Source organism: Oreochromis niloticus, linkage group LG12 (assembly GCF_001858045.2).
Source record: "Oreochromis niloticus isolate F11D_XX linkage group LG12, O_niloticus_UMD_NMBU, whole genome shotgun sequence".
Taxonomy (NCBI): domain Eukaryota; kingdom Metazoa; phylum Chordata; class Actinopteri; order Cichliformes; family Cichlidae; genus Oreochromis; species Oreochromis niloticus.
This window is the reverse complement of record NC_031977.2, coordinates 19,632,576-19,649,786: the sequence shown is the minus strand read 5'-3', so window position 1 is coordinate 19,649,786 and position 17,211 is coordinate 19,632,576. Positions and strand designations below refer to the sequence as shown.

Here is a 17,211-nt window from a genome sequence, read left to right as displayed (position 1 = left end):
AAGATCATTTAGCACCAGCAACTGACTCATTCCCTCATCCTCAGAATTTAACAAAGCATCTGACTGCATATAGTTGATAATGCAATCCACACAACCTTCTTCATCAGTGGACTCTAATTCACTACTCTGGCTGTCTGTGACCAGATCCCTTGCGAGCTGATAGGCTTCTGAACCTGAAAGCTTATACAGGTTCTTTTTGATGCTCCAAACCAGCTCCTTGCGCACTGCTGCCATGATGAGCTTCGACTAATGAGACACAGAGGTGCAGTTCCGTTGGTGGAGTGAAGACCCTCGTACAGATCTTGACTTCTCTTTGTGGACACCCACCAGCTGTCGTCTCGGCTACAGCGATGCCATCTCACGTTGACTTTATGGTTCTAGTATCTCTGGACCCTCTTCCTTAGAAGACTCAACAGGAAGTGGATCCCGGACGAGCCCCCACAATTTGTTACGGGCCCCAGGAATGGTGCCACAATAACAAAGAAGAAATCCCTGCAAATACAGGTAAAGTTCAGGAGCAATGAAGACAGTGCACTCGGTTTGCCTCTCAGATTGCATCTGAAAAGTGGGCGGAAGTCCATCCCCCTAAAGCAACTGGGTTGCACCTGCCTTGAAATAATAGTTCCACCTGAGGTGTTGCTCCATTTTTTTGCACCTTCTGTACAGTTTATGTGACAAAATAATAGACTGGTTAAATTGGTCATGTTACCAAAGTCATTTTGAATGTTAATAGCCACAGAAATTAACTGATAAACAAATTAAATAAATTAAATTAAATGATTAACACAAAAGTGGCCATGCATTTTGGGTGTGCCACATCTGCCTGAGGTTAAAGTTGGTTGACCTAGCAAAAAAACCCCAAAAACAATATTTTGTGTTTGTGTGCATACGACTTGCATTTGCTTTCTGTAATTGTAAGCATAATGTAAAGTGTGGGATTGTGGCATGTCCACAGTGGTATTTAAATAGTTTAAAAGAAATTTCTCTTACACATTTGGATTTGACACCTTATTACAAGTTTAAACTGAAGTCTGTAGATGTAAATTTTAAAATTCAATTTTGTTCAGTCTTTATGATTCATTTTTTTCAGTGTTGCATTGTAGTGTTTTAGAGAAGGTTTATACTTAAAATAGCTTGTTAACTCAAAAGCTTCAATAATTCTTTGCATTACAAAAGCTTGCAGTAAATTTCAAAATGCATTGGACTTGCAAAATTTGCAAATTTGAAACATCAAGAAGGAGTGAGCTCTTAAAGCATTACAGGCTTAGACATAGCCATGGTGGACTGTTTATGCCTTGCCTATACTGGGATTGTTACTGCTCATTTAAAACATGGAGTAGCCTCCGAAGCCATTTATCAAGAAGCCATTCATCCTCTGATACAGTGACATTTTCAGAGGTCTTATCTTTCAAATGTCCATGTTGCTCTTTAAGGACATTTTCGACTGAAAGGGAATATTTTAAGCATATTGGGCACCATTTAAAAAAACTGGAAACTGTTGCTTGTGTTTTTGAAAACTGTAACTTCAGAACAAATGTTCATGGAACATATGCTTCTCATAGGAACCGAAAGCACACTCCTCACTCATTGGATGACTTCAAGCCTGAGCTGATACAGAGGTGTGTCAATCGTTTGAATACAGGAGATGATCCTCTTGAGGAACATATTGAAAATCCATTGAGTGAAGATGAAGCAAATGCAGAGGATGAAGAAATGAACTGTTTCTCAATTAAATTAGGTGAATTGCCTAATTTAATTGAGAAACATTTAGCCACCTACTACTAAAATTGGAAAGTATATACAATGTACCTCGCAGGTGTATTGATGAATTAGTTGAAGAGTTACAATTCATTTCTTCCTCTGCTTCAGGTCCTATTCTAAAACAGATTTTACAGTTAAGCCTAAAAAAGCATAATTGTGCTGTTGATGATTTAGTGATTTCAGATATGGTGGCAAACCTCTGTCAGTGCAACCCAATCACATTGGCTTTTGGAAATAAAGGTCCTCTTTCTACCTCTTACAAAAGAAGCAAATATTTCAAGGAGCATTTTTGTTTGGTGGAACCCACTGAGTATTTGCTTAGTGTTGGGGACCGGAGAAGTTTCCAGTATGTACCTGTTTTAAAGTCCCTGAATGAAGTCTTGAAAAAAAAGGAGATCCAAGATTTCCTCACACAGGCCTCTGAAACAGATACTAGCTCTGAAACACAATACACGTCATTTCGTCATGGCACTAATTTTAAAAACAATAAACTGTTATCAGAAGAGAGTCCAGCCATTTCCCTCATTTTGTATGTGGATGAGTTTGAAGTGTGTAATCCACTTGGCACCTCAAGAAAAAAGCACAAAATTACAGCAGTATATTGGGTTTTAGCTAATGTACCACCATTGCTCAGGTCCTCACTGACATCAATCTACCTAGCCATTCTATGCAAATCTGATGATATAAAACAATTTGGTTACAGTGCTGTCTTTGAGCCACTGTTGAAAGATCTTGCATGCCTAGAAGAAGAAGGACTTTACATTCCCTCATTAGGCATATGTGTCAAAGGAACTGTGTTTTGTGTTGTTGCAGACAACCTTGGTGCACACTCTCTCTGAGGATTTGTGGAGAGTTTCTCAAGTGCGTATGTCTGCAGGTTTTGTCTTGGAGAACGGTCCCAAATCCAAGTAAGTGATGTTGGAAGTGGAGCATTTAGTCAAAGAACAGTACAAGAACACAGGGAACATGTTGACACTGTAAAAGAAGATAAAAATGATTCTCACTGTTATGGAGTAAAAAAACTGTGCCCACTGACCGAAAACCTAAAACATTTTGATGTTTTATCTGGCTATCCGCCAGATTTGCTACATGATCTCTTTGAAGGTATTGTACCTTTGGAATTAGCACTTTGCCTTAGTACCTTAATCAAGGGAAAGTGTTTTACTCTAGACGAGCTCAACAAATCAATTAAACAGTTTCCATACAGATGGGCTGATAAAACTGATGCACCACAACCAGTTCCATTGAATTTTGCAACAAAAAAAACAGTTGGAGGGAATGCGCATGAAAACTGGGCTTTGCTTCGCCTCCTCCCCCTTATAGTTGGGGAAAGAATACCAGAGAGTGAGCCAGCATGGCTGCTGCTTCTCAACCTTAAGGATATAGTTGAACTTGTCCTTTCATCTGTTCATACAGATTCAACAATTTGTTTTCTTGACAGCAAGATTTTTGAGCATCGGCAAAGATTTCAGGAAGTTTTCCCACAGGAAAGACTGATACCAAAACATCATTTCCTAGAGCACTATCCACAACTCATAAAAGCTTTTGGTCCACTTGTTTTTCTGTGGACTATGCGTTTTGAAGCCAAGCACAGCTTTTTTAAGCGTGTGGTGAGGCATACCCACTGTTTTCGAAACATTCTGTTGTCTTTATCAGTGAAGCATCAGTTAATGATTGCCTACCATCTACATGGAAATCAAACAGCCCAGCCCTCTTTACAGGCAACAAAACTATTAACTGTGAATTTGACTGTGCTAAGAGAAGACATTAGGAAAGCAGTGGAAAATAAGTTCCCTGGGGAGTCAAATGTCCAGATGGCAAATACTGTGTCTTACAGTGGCACCTGTTACACCACTGGAATGATCCTGGCACATGGATCAACAGGTGGTCTGCCAGATTTTGTGGAACTGACTCAGATGGTTGTAGTTAATGGAAATGTTGGCTTCATTGTGAAATGCTTAAATGCATGGTATTCTGAACATTTCAGGAGCTTTGAGCTTGAAAACACAAGAAGTGTTAAAGTTATTGAGCCCAGTGATCTGTCTGATATCATCCCACTGGCAGCATACACTGTAGCAGGGAAGCGTATGGTGACCCTAAAGCACCACATCTATGTGCCATAGAAGGCACAGTAGCCATTTCAATACAGTATTGTCAAAGCTGCTTTGTCTTCCTTATTTTAGTTTTTCACTATAGCTCAAATGGTATAATTTTGTGGATAGTAATGTTCAATCAATAATTAGACATTTAGTAGTACAACTACCTTGCTCTGCCTCAAGTCTGTTGCTCTGCCTGAAGTCCCAAATTCTGTTTCGTTTTTTGTTTTCCTTTTTTATGTAGGTATCTCAATGTCTCATCCTGCTAAACTTCGGATCATACTCAGGGCTCGCAAAATTTCAAAATCTCTGGTAGCCCTTCAGGCAGGCACTCTTCAGTTTTGGTAGCCCAAACTAAATTTAAGTAGCCCGAATAAAAAGAGAGCAATTAATTTTTTAATGTTTTGTTTCCTTTACAATATTATACATTAAAGTATAATATTGTAACGGAAACAAAAATTAATCAGAAAATTGTTAAAATACAAATCACAACAACTGTATAAAAATTACAATCATCAACTCAAATACTTGTTTCTAATTGAACAGAAATTTCTATGAACTTGTAAGAACTGTGTAGAACATGAATCAGTCTGTGTCAGATCCTGAATCTGAAATTTCCACTGAAGTCAAGGGTAAGGGGTAAGTGGAACCAAGATCTAGGCCATTTGCTTTTGAAGTTTGCAAAGACTGCTAAATTTTGACAATGGTAGTTCACTCTTTGCAACATAGTATGCTTTTGAAAGATTTTTCAGGACTTCTTCTTGTGCTTAGTTTATTTTTAGTATGTTTTTTTGCAATTGCTGTTTGTTCTGGGAAAGATATTGCAGACTGGGCAATAACGCATTTCTTGCATTTCTCATGGGTTCTGATGGGGTCTTTCTTAAAATTACTGGTCCCAGTAACAAAGGCGCTTGGCGACTCAGATATCGAGGTAACTCACGACACACCTGGCAGAACATCATGTTATTTAGCTCGTCATATTCCAGCCACATAAATTCTTTTGTCCATGAAACCAAAACACCTGAGCTTTCTTTTTGCCTCAGTGTGATTTGTCATAACTTTTCCGTTTTGTGGTAGGCTTTTCATTGGCTGCCCCTTCTTCACCCTGACCTGTCTTATTTGGCTCAGCAGAACTAAAATACCGGCGTAAATCCTGCTGCTTTTACACAGGTACTCACATAACGGTCAGCGATTCTCTGCGCAATCAACCTCTCACATGTTTAAGCTTGCTGTGGGAGATTTCACTTGTCACGTTTGAATAGTACCTAAGCTAATGAGTGATAAGACGATGTCAGAGGAATTGGTGCGCAATTAATCGTCACTCACCAATCAGTGCTGCCGCTCTCTACACACCGTTCGCGCGATCGCAAAGTGAAAGTGAAAGCAAAAAAACAAGCACAAATTCAAACGCGATTTCAATATGTCGTATATTGACAGAGGCTCATCAATGCCAATGACATAATTACTCAGCTACATTTGCGAAAGAAAATCCAAAAGCATTGACACATATTTTTCCTTCCTATGATAGCCCGACGGACAGGGCTGAGATAGATTTTGGTAGCCTGACTGGAAAAATCGCTAGCCCCGGGACGTCGGGCTAGCGATTTTGCGAGCCCTGATACTCAAAGACCATAACATTCGAAAATTGGACTTACCACATGGAATCCCTGGAACAGTGGAGGAACTTGAATCTATTGTGAAAGACACTTTTGAGGTTGATGGAAAGTTTACTTTGCACTATAAGGATGCTGACTTTGGAGAAGAATATTTTTCTCTGACATCAACAGGTGATATCAAGGACAAGGACACACTCAAGGTGGTTCAGATTATTGAACCCCCCACAGTTACTCTGACATTTAGTGATGTAGACAGTTCCTTTATATCTGCATCAGAGACCTTGGTCAATGCTTCAGCAATGTCAGAGACTTCCAGTGTGTCCTGTGGCACCAGTTGCTCATCTGGATCTCAGGATACAGTAATTCTTTCCTCACCTGAACATCTGAGTCAGCGTTTACAGCGCTGGCCTACCAGTTTTTCTGTTCCTCGCTTTGCTTATGACACTGAGCTTTTACTTGCTTCAGGAAATGAAGCTTTCAAAAAGGATGGAACTAAACTCAACTTTATTCCAGTTCTTCCAGATATCCTTGAGAAATTGGCTGAAACGATCTTTCAGTATGTTGCCTACCCAACATCTGCACAGTTAGCAGATGTAGCTGAAGCACTTGTTCGACAGCATCCATGCCTTAAAGAACCAGGATCCTATAATGGATGCTATGGATGGCAACAAAGACTAAAATATAAAATGGGCAATTACAGAAGTAAACTCAGAGGGCTTGGGTGCCCTGAGCTGGATGTGAACTCTCTCAAAAGAAAGCAAGCACATGAGAAGACACCTTCAAAGAATCTTAAAAAGCCAAGAAAGGCTGAGGTGAACTATTTGCCACCTAACCCACAAGGAGAAACAGAGGAAAGTTTGGAAAAGGAAAGATTGCAACTTCTTGATGAAGTGAAGAAGAGGAACAACTATCGGATCATCAGTGAAAAAATGGCCAAAACATTCTCGAGTCACAGACAGGAAGTTGTTAATCTGGCACCACCTGTCAGTGACTTCAAAAGTAGATGGCCTGCACTTTTTGATGCAACACAGGTGATTTTATTAAATAATTTAGAGTATAACTTGTAATTGGGAAATTGTGTATTACATTATCATGTTGTACTGATTGTCTTTTTTTTTTTAGATAAATGACGAGTTCCAAAGGATCACCACTGTTAACTTGGAAACAACATTCATGGCAAAACTGGACCAGTATTCCGCAAGAATAATGTCCCTGGTCTCTTCAAAAGCAGGTGCTGCAAAAATTAAGATCGAGCGCATCAGGAACATGCTGCAAGAGGTAAGAATCAAAAAAGTGAATATAACTGATAATCTTACACAACAAAAGTTAATTATCTAATTCATTATCTTAGGAGCATTGTTGGCTATCTTTTATTGAAAAGTGAATAAGTGAAAATCGGAGGTGGACAGAGTAAAAATTTGCTAAAATGCACATCACTCAAAACATGTTTTTTATTTTTTATTTTTGTTGTTTTTTTGGGTTGTCCAAGTCAAGATTACAGTGATGTACTTGTAACTTAATGGTTAACTGAGCTTCGAGAGAAAAAATAAAACTTGCACCTCATAAGTGTGTTAAAAGGCCTTTAATATAACTTTTGGTCACATTATTGCAAACTGAGGTTGGTAAATTTAAATAGGTACTTTTCATGTAAGGTGACTTGGTAACTTGAGAATACATTAATGTAAGTATTGGTCATGTTGCAGATAACCTGAGGAGACTAACCTGAGTTAATAATTTGGAGTGTTACAAGTATCTTCATCAACTGCACAATGAATGTTTATGAGGAAGACAAGTTACACAAACACATTAAAGAGGGTGGATAGGAGCTTTTATTGGTTTATCACATCATTGCAAGACTCGTCCACAGGTACTTTTGCACATATTTTACATCTAACAATTATAGTTTAATCCTTAGAACACAACTCAACAAAAACAGTTTAAAATAGTCTCTACATTTAGGTTACATTTACTTTACTCACCTTATCCTACTGCTAGCAAAGGGTGCATTTAAAGCAGCATTTAAAACAGTTTAAATTGTAGTTACAAAGATGAAATCTTTAATTCTTTTAAAAACATATTTAAAATCAATATTTGGCACAATGCAAGTCACATAAATGTAACAGTTTTGACTTTTCACCTAATAAACTGTAAGTTTAAGTTTTGTTTTGCTTTTTTTATTCTCCAGAGTTCGGTGGAAATAAAGAGAGAGGTCGCAATCCGTTGCCTGATGGTGTATCTGAAAGAGAAAGAAGAGGATCTCTTCAGAGAACAGCTGGTAGGTGAATCTCACATTCTTTTGTGTTTTATTTTTAAATGGCACATAAAATACTGACATGTTTCCATTTAACCTACTTACTTGCCAGGATGGTGAAGAACAGTTCCCAGAAGAAGTGGTAAAGATTGTAGTCACCAGACGTGCAGCAGTGTCTCTCCCAGCCATCGCTAAAATTGTGATTGAAGGAACAGCAGTCCTGGAAGACCTTGATGTGCCCAGAGCGTGTGCCTTAATGATGGGGCTTATATACGCTCTCAATCTGAGCTACCCAAAACAAGTAAAGAACACTCTAGAGGTATTCCAGAAGGTATTTCTGGAACTTGATGGGCTTAAAGCCAGTCCACGGGTAATGTCTCTTAAGTGCAAACTTCTGTTGTGAAACGAATGTGAATTGGAGTGTAGCATTCCGATGTGCCTCTTACGTTTTTGTATGCAGTCCTACATGAATGTAGTTCTGAGAGAAGTTCGCATTACATATAACCTTAGCTTTGGATTGTTCCGTTGTTGAACATTAAAATCTTTTTTCATTTCCTTGATTCTGCGACAAGTTGACTAAGTTGATACCAATTTAAGTTAATGTTAATGTACATGAAGTACATTTTTTTTGCTTAGTCATTTATAATTAAAGGGCTGCGTAATGTTTCATTTATGTTGTATTGACACAGAAGTGTATTACTTTGAAAAAGTTTTGTAATAAAATAATAAATTGGAATAAGTGAAATGGCTTTGTGTGATTTTAGAAAAGTTACTATAGAAACCTAAACTAATTGGCATGGATAATTGTGAGTATGATATTTGTAAAAAAGTTAGTTGGTGTAACTCAACTAATGTAATTTCTCAACTTAATATTACCAGAAATTTTAAGGTTGTATAAACTTAAAATATTAGGTTGTATAAACTTAAAATATTAGGTTGTATAAACTTAATTATGCTTTTGGAGGTCAAAGTAAATCATGTTGGTTTGTTAAACAAGTTGAGTTAGCCAAACCTAAAAATTACTTGCTGGATTTACTTAATAATATGCAAAATTTGTAACTTAAAAAGCTGAGTGGAAATTGCTGCCTCAATTTTTTAAGTTGAGGCAACAAAATATTTTTTAGAGTGTAGCAAGCTGCCACGGGAACGTGAAATTTGCAGAGAACCCCCCCCCCCGATCCCCCACTGACATGACAGCTGCGGCACCGGGCAAAGCTCCGACTGCTCCACTCCTGCTAAAGAGGTGAAAAATAGATTTAAGGACTCACTGCCGCTGAATCTTTGATTTTATTTATTCTTTCCTGTGTTTTACTTGCATCTATTTGAAAGAGTGAGTGTAAACACAAAGCTTCATTTTATTTTATATGCTGGAAATAGGTTTAAATGTTAAACAAATTGCTTCAAGTCAAAGAATGTTGCATATAATTTAATTTTTGCTTCATGCAATGTGCATAAAGTTAAAAGATTGAAACTAATAAAAAGAAGTTTTAAAAAGAGACTTTTTCATTTGTTTAAATTTTAAATGATGGATTATGCAGAAAAAAATAGAACCGGGCTGAAATGTCTATGGCTTTATTAAGTATTCAGGTTGTGTATCATGTTTTTTAAAAAGTAACTAAGTAATAAGTAACTAATTACATTTGAAAATAAGTAATCAGTAATTAACAGGATTACTTTTTTGGAGAAGTGATCAGTAACAAGTAACTAATTACTTTTTTTTTCAAGTAACTTGAGCAACACTGCTTGGGAGCATTTTTGGCTTGAGTTTTGAGGGGGTTTTTTAAATCTGGTCAAGTTGATTGGCTGTGCTACAGCTCAAGTGCGCATACACACGGAGTGTGGCAAGAATGATTGAATTAATGAAATGAATTAATGGTGCACACTTTTTTATATAAAATGTGTGTTAAATTTTAGGTTTGGGGTAAAATATCAAGTCTTTTCAAGTAAACAGGTCCAAGTCCAATTCAAGCCATTGGTGTAAAAGTCCAAGTCAAGTCAAGTCTTAAAACACTTTTTCAAGTCAGGTCTAAAGTCATAAAATTAATGACTCAATTCCACACCTCTGGCCAGATGGTTCGTGGAGAAGAAAAACTGTCATCACACAGTAAGTACACCTGATAAGAGGAGAAAAGAATCATATGACTCTAACTCAGGGCCATGTAGAGATGTTCAAAGTTAAAAAGGGGCACATAGAACGAGGCTGAAAACAACAACCCACATTCATCAAGAATCTAATATGGGATCGCATTATACTATATCATTGTCATCAGGTGGGGAAAAAGCAAAGCAAATGTAGCCCATGTTTTACCTGATGGGGTACAGTTTTGCTATTGAGGGGTTGCTGCTGCTCCTGCTTGTAAGTCACATGTTACATGTGTTATTGTTACCTGTGCTCTTTTTAATCCAGCTGGTGAGGGATCCACTGCCTTTAGCAGCTCCTTTTGTCACTGTTTCCTTCTCATGTCCTTACAGGGCATGTCCGGACAATGTGATATCATGAGTAATAATTTTAAAAATCTATGCACATGCACACATACAGTGACATTTTATACCTTCTCCAGAACACTGTATATACTATGGCCAACTGTTTCCATCATGGTGCTGATCCAGAATGCTTCCCTTATTATTTATTCCTAGTGCTATAACAATAAAGTAATTAAAATAAAAAAAATAAGTAATAAATATAAAATAATGTATTTATGATGATTCACTTTGTTTGATTGTCCACTCTGTGCAGGCAGAACGCTTATTGAATTTTTAAATTGTAGAGATACAAAAATTTTGTTGCTGTAAAATCAGCATTTGTGTCATATTTGAAATACAGGAAAAGCCCTGTAACTTACTTTAAAACTAAATATGTTCACTAAAACGGTGGACAGAGCTACAGACCCATGATATCATTACCCAGTTAACTAGCAGCTAATGACCAGCACTAGTTGTGCAGTTAATAAAAGGACAGGTAATATTTGTCGCGCTGTTGCACACAGCACGCTCATTTGTTTCAGTTCGTCAGTTGTCACAAGACAACTTACCAACGTGTACGTAATAAGCTAATACACCTGTGTGCTATAGACTACAATGTACGCTGTACACTCTACTTACTGGTTTTTCTTGCATCAGTCTGCGTATCCCAATTAACGTGTTTCTCCTACAGCACCGCTTAGACAGCAAAAAATGTGCATGCTCTTTGCGAGCACGTTCCCGGCTCATAACCAGTGCCGTCAAGGGCGATCACTGGTTAATGATAGTCATGTGACTGATGCAAGCCAGATCCTTTTATTTAGCAAAACTGATTAATAGTTAAATATTATTGTTGACGAGCACAAAATAAAAATAAAAAATATAACTGTAACAGGGCGGCTTTTTGCGGCTGGATTTACAGTGAGGCAGACCCGGACAAGTGTAGTGGAATAAACGAGGCATTTATTCACAATACAGCTCTCCTCACGAAACAGCAATCACTGCATCTAATGACAACTGGCAGCCTTAAGTACTTTCAGCTTTCACAGGCTAAACCATTATTTTATTAACTCAAATCTCAAATCCCAGCCTTCCACCACAGTATACAGTACATCAATTTCAATATATAAATATAACCATACATTTCACATTTTCATAATAATAAATATTTTACACTTTCCTTACACCATATCCATTATTATAAAAAACCAAAACCCCAAGCACAAAAGATTCCCCACACTCGCTTAACCCATGGCCTCTCCTGGAGCCTTTAAAAGGTGTCTGGACCCCTGGGGAAACATTTAGCCAAACACCCTGAAGAGGACACAGGAAAGAAAGGTGAGTAATCACATCTTACAGTCACTTCTTTGCACCACCTTTACTTCTAGACCTTGCACACATTTGCATTAGTTCACCGTACTGGTAAACCTTATTTGCTCTCAGTCATAACCTTTCCTCTTCACAGACAACAACCACATTTCTCAATGAGGAGCAGCTGTGCAGGACTTGGAATAAAGGCTACCAACGGATTTTAAAATACATGATAAGTATTCAGTTAATAATGAAACTTCTTCTGTGCAAATGTTCTTCATGTGCAAATCTATGCTTAAAGTGCAATGCTAAAAGAAGTGCTAGATAAGGTTCTTTTAATAAAGTGAAAGGTGCTCCTAAAGTGCTATACAAATTATAATGTAAGTAATTGTAGTAAGGGAGTCCTCTTCCTTACAAAACCTACTGTTCAAACTGTTAAAAAATCATATGAACAACCTTGCTATCATCAACACAAAAGCTTCTAGCAAAGAAAAAAGTCATACATGACATATCGATACCAGCAGGGTATCTGCAGAAGCAGAGGTTACATATGAACACGAGCAATGATTTGAGCTCTAAGTTTAGTCACACTCAAATAACTTATATACCTCTTGTTATGTAAGGGATTCTGCATTTAGATTTAAACAACAGCTAAGAATTACGGAAATATAATGTAACAAACGCAAATGACTGAGTAACTCCATGCGGGCTACAATAAGCATTGGTCAGAAGTACAGATGGTAAAGGCAGAGGTCTATACAATATGGACAGCGAAATGACAGGTTGATTAGAGAAGCTATAGAAGTTTTTCAATCACAAATAAAAAGTGGGCTTACATATATTTGCACAGTTGGCCATCGGGCAGTGTTTCGTAATCAAGTATAACCCTGCAATAGATCAAATCATGGTACAGATGCATATCTTGCTGAAACTCTCCTTACACAAAAGTTTGTTCACGTTTGGGATGATGAATGCCAACATTCAGAACAATGCATGGTACCAAATGACAGAAAAAGAGAGTGGATCTGTCACACTTGTCACAGTCACTTTAAAAATGCTAATATGCCTCCTATAGCAATAGGTAATAATTTATAGCTTCGAGATATTCCAACTGAACCATGTGACCTGAACATACTAGAGAGGCATCTCATTGCCAAATGCATAGCATTTGGCAATGAGATGCCTCTTCCAAAAGGCCAGCAAAGAGCTGTTCATGGCAATGTTGTCTGTGTGCCCTCTGAAGTACAAGAAACAGTGAATGCATTACCCAGACTGAAAAATCAATCTCAAGTCAAGAAAGTGAAGCTTAAGAAACGATTATGCTGAGTGATTGCATGTACAGTGGTCATTTCTGTTTGTCTCCATTTTGGGCGAGTGCTGAGTATTTGTATATGTGTGCATAAGGGTGGGAATGCATGTTTGTGCCTGTGTGTACCTGTTTGTCTATGTTTATGTGTCAGGTCGGGTCTAGACTCCACCTCTCTGGGAACATCTCAGGCCCCCCTAGCCCGTTCTCACTCCCGAGGCGTAATATAGTGACGATTTGTCAAGTCCCAAGGCATTCCTGAGGAACGCGAAAGGTGACCTTCCCCCGGGGCTGGGTCCGCTCTGGCATAGCCGGCTGGCAGAGGAGCCTATGGGCACGTCGCCGCAGCCCCCTGTGGCTTCTCAGTGTGGCTGCTGCGTATACCATGCGTTGTCGGTCTTGTGTGCTGCTCATTAACATTCAATATTTATTATTTACCATTACTTATGCTTATCTAGGTTGTTGCTGTGGTTTCCCTACTGTGTTTTTCTGTTTTTTCTTGTTTCCTTTTTTTCCAGCAGGTGATCTAGTGGATTTTTAGTGTCTTTTCCCACTTCCTTCTTGCCCTCTGTTTTTCTTTCCCTCCCCTTTTTTGACCTTCTCCTGTCTACGTCTTTCCCTTTACTATGTTCCTATCGCCTGGTCGTATCTGTTCTGATTGTAATGACTTTAAGGTTAAAATAAATAAATAAATAATAAAGATCAATCAAGTGAACCAGTATGGCAAAGCCGTAATGATCTACTTGAGAAAGTAAATCTGTTGGCCATTTTTCTTGGCCTTCAGACAATAATTCTGATTGCTAGACTGCCAAATGGGACAAAAGCACAGCTTAAACTTTTCTTCCAAAGAAGAACGTTTAGAAGTATGTGTCTTATCTTTTTTTAATTACACATTTATTTAATTTATAGTGACCTGCCGCACTTGACCATATGCACAATTTCTGTATTAGACCTTTTCCTCTCCAGCAGCTGAGAACCTGCACATAGAACAGTGACAGAGAGAGAACAGGAAGCAGAAACCCAAGACGGTGCGACCACTTCAACCTTTAGACCTGCACTCCATCTCCAGGTAGGTAAAAGAATAAAATGAGCAGTGTGCCACACTGTTAAATTCTGTGTTAGATCGTGAAACATTTATTATGTGCAAGTTTTCATACTTTTCTCTTTTAACTCCACTGCCGTGATTATTTTTCCTCATTTTGGATTTCAAGGTTTTATAAACATGCCAATAATATAATATTTTTCACCATTTGATGTAAAACATATATATTTGCATTATGCATGTTTACTCTCGCTCCACTGTAGACTTCTGTGAAACAGAAATGTTTGATTCCAGGAATTAAAGCTACACAGTGTAGTGTCGTCTGAAGTGGAGCACATATTGAGTCTGCATGGACTCAGTATTAGCTGAGATGAATCCAGGCACTGTGTAACTGCATAAAAAGACTTATGCACTCATTTATCTCGCCAATCAGTGACTCTAAAATTCTGTGAAAATGTCATGGTGTTGTATGTAACTCCTTGTCTCCTTATTTTGTGCACTATTTGTCATGACTGTGTGCAGGCAGGCACGAATGGTGGACCCAAGAGCAGGACTTGCAGAGGCAAAAGTGAACTTAAACATCTCAGCTTTATTGCTGGACAGCGAGCAAAACAGAAAACTGGCAAAACTGGTAAAATAACTAAACTAGGTAGACGGAACACAGTAGGGAATGAGCGACAACGCAACACGGAACTAAGGGAGACTCTGAAATAAATACACAGAAGACTAACGAGGGAAGTAGGAGCACAAAGGAAAAACAGCAGATACTAATAATAATAATGAGACAGGGAAAAGAGCAAACACAACATGACGCACACAGACGAGAGACTGTCAAAGTGAAACAGGAAGTACACGAGAGACACAGAGAACCAGATAAGACACTGAACTTTACAGACACAGACTCATGAGCAGACACTATGAAATCATGGACAGACAGAGGGAACACAGAAGTGGGACCAGGGCAGGCACAGAACAGAAACCTAACAAATAGCAAATCCTAACAAAAGACATAACCAGAATAAACATGAACATAAAATATTATAAAGAAACACAAAACACTGAGTCGTCAAACTCAGGACCATGATATGTTGTTTAACAGGAAGTGAAGACCTTTGTACCTTTCTATCTTTTCCCTTTTCCTATCTTCAGATTTCTCAAATCTTTTGTTCCGTGGTCCTTTAAAACTATTTTTAAACTAGTTTCACACATCCAGAGAGTGTGTTGACTGTGAGATCCATGTGGCTGCATCTGTTCTGTTTTCTGTGTTCTCCATCAGACTACAAGACTGTCCAACAAATCTGACATCAACCATGGACCAAGTGAAAGGACAGATCAGATTCAGCATGGCAGCCTGTCCCTTTTAAACTGGACTCTGTCTGTAAGTTTCAAAGTGTAGTGTTTTTTGTTTTGTTTTTTTTGTCATATGTGGAGGGGGCCTAAGGGTACATCTTTCGCCATCTTACAATGTTGTGATTGCAGCCATTCCCCAAATCTCTGTTGTTGGTACTCATGGCCATTGATCAGTGGTCTTTGATCAATGGCCATGAGAATTTGCATAATCATGATGAAGGAACTGACCTCCCATTGTTCCTTCAGCGGGCTGGTTTCAGTCATTATGCAAATGTACTGTTTATAAGATTGGAGAAACCTGCAGTCAGCTGAGACTGAAGAAGTCACTTGGATGAGTGACGAAACGTTTCTCCCACTGAAAACGCTACGTCCAGATGAACAGAATCAACCTTGAGATTGGTCATATGTACTTTCAACCTTCAGTCCTAAAAAAATCCATCATGTACTGTACATTATATGAACTAATACTTTTATCTGCTGTTTTCTTTTCTTTTTTCAAATAAGAAACAATTGTCTTCCTGAAAGAGCCATTAAAGCCAACTTGTACCTTTATAGTTATTGATTTCCTTCCACTTTTATACCCAGTGACACAATTCATGGGTTGTCCAAACTGGTACTGTACACTGGTATGACATCCCTCTACCAAATGTTTGTTCTGTTTTTATAGGTTTTGTGTGTTTTCTTGCTTTCTGGGTCAACATATATTTATATTTTTGATAAAGTGATAAACTGTTAGATGTTCTTTCTCTTCCCATGTAAAATATTTTAAAATTTTCTGATGGTACATTTCACTCTTTTGACTCTTTTTCAGTCATTGTTAATAAAGAAAAATCCTGCTTAAAAATGCATACTGATTTCTTCAGTGTTACTAAGCCCACAGTTTTTGTTGTTTCTTATTGGTGAGATTGTCTGTAACACAAACACATAGCTAAATATGCGTGCCACTTTGCTGCCACTGTCCAAATCCGCCAGTGGCAACAATCCCACTGTCAGGTCACTGGGTCTGGTGACCCAGTGTTTGTGTTTTTGGTTTATGTTATGTTCTTTGAATTATTGTTTTCTGTTTGTATTGTATTTGTGATTCCGGGTTCTTAGGTTTTGTTCCCTTGTCTTCCATGTATAGTGTGTTCCACATCTAGTTACTTTTGTCTTTACATCTTAGTGTCAAGTTTAAGTCTTTATGAATGTCATGCTTCCTGTTTTATTTTGATAGTCCTTGTCCTACATCAGTTTTGCTTCCCCTATTCTCGTTATGTCTGATTTATCCCAGCTGTGTTTCCACCTGTTCCCCATCCTCTCGTTATCCTGCCTGTGTATTTTAGTCCTCAGTCTTCCCTGCTTGTTGTTGCATCGTTAACTTTCATGTGGCCTCTCTGCTGTGTGTTTTCCTCCATGCGTCCTAGTTCTTTGGCTGTATCCCAATTCAGGGTCTGCAGCCTTAAAGTACGCAGCCTCAACGGTCCTCAAGGGCCGCGTACTCAAAGACCGCTAAGGCCGGAAGTGCGAGGCTTGTGAAATGGGACGGTCTAGCCTCTGTCGCGCTGCCCAGGTTGCCTAGCAACCATGATAGCTGGAAACGTGTGGTTGACAGAAATGAAGGAGAACATATTTTGTTCATTTGTTTGTTTGTTTCTACACGAGCTTTGTGTGATTTAATAAGTATCTGAGGCTGAGACCACAGGACTGTAAAACATGATTGTTGGGCTTCGTATCTGTACTGAACAGTCATTTTAAGATTAGCTAGTAAATAAGAATTAGTTAATGTTGTTCATGAGACTAAAGTCAGTGTAAATATGATATGACCAATATTATAGTTATTATATTAATCATTATTAGTTATTACAGCAGTGAGTTTGAAGTCTCAAATCAAATCACTTTTATTGTCACATCACATGTGCAGGTACACTGGTACAGCACATGTGAGTGAAATTCATGTGAGTGAACTGTGTCAAATACTGAGCTTCAGTAAAGATTCAAGTTGCAGTTGTTTATATTTCCTATCACCTTAAATCTTCACT

The 17,211-nt window shown here is 38.2% G+C and overlaps 1 protein-coding gene and 2 long non-coding RNA genes across 4 annotated transcripts; 2 read left to right on the top strand and 1 right to left on the bottom strand.

Moving 5' to 3' along the window:
• The first annotated feature begins 5,157 nt into the window (after positions 1 to 5,157).
• On the top strand, positions 5,158 to 8,469 carry LOC109204430 (sterile alpha motif domain-containing protein 3-like). 2 transcript variants are annotated; one of them, XR_003222411.1, is made up of 5 exons: positions 5,158 to 6,504; positions 6,596 to 6,751; positions 7,177 to 7,340; positions 7,659 to 7,748; positions 7,837 to 8,169. XR_003222411.1 is itself a non-coding variant. In XM_019365303.2 (4 exons), the coding sequence occupies exons 1-4, from the start codon at positions 5,773 to 5,775 to the stop codon at positions 8,125 to 8,127; spliced, it is 1,269 nt and encodes a 422-aa protein (XP_019220848.1). In that variant the 5' UTR covers positions 5,158 to 5,772; the 3' UTR covers positions 8,128 to 8,469. The 2 variants fall into 2 exon arrangements, 1 of the variants encoding a protein (XP_019220848.1); XM_019365303.2 differs by lacking the exon at positions 7,177 to 7,340 and having other exon boundaries at positions 7,837 to 8,469.
• LOC112848322 (uncharacterized) lies at positions 7,285 to 7,963 on the bottom strand. The gene is made up of 2 exons (XR_003222412.1): positions 7,830 to 7,963; positions 7,285 to 7,709 (listed from the first exon to the last, which is right to left on the bottom strand). It is a non-coding gene; the product is annotated as an uncharacterized LOC112848322 (long non-coding RNA).
• A 4,228-nt stretch (positions 8,470 to 12,697) lies between the features above and the next one.
• Positions 12,698 to 15,290, top strand: LOC102080368 (uncharacterized). Its single transcript, XR_269669.4, has 4 exons — positions 12,698 to 13,664; positions 13,752 to 13,870; positions 14,366 to 14,474; positions 15,120 to 15,290. It is a non-coding gene; the product is annotated as an uncharacterized LOC102080368 (long non-coding RNA).
• The last annotated feature ends 1,921 nt before the right edge of the window (positions 15,291 to 17,211 follow it).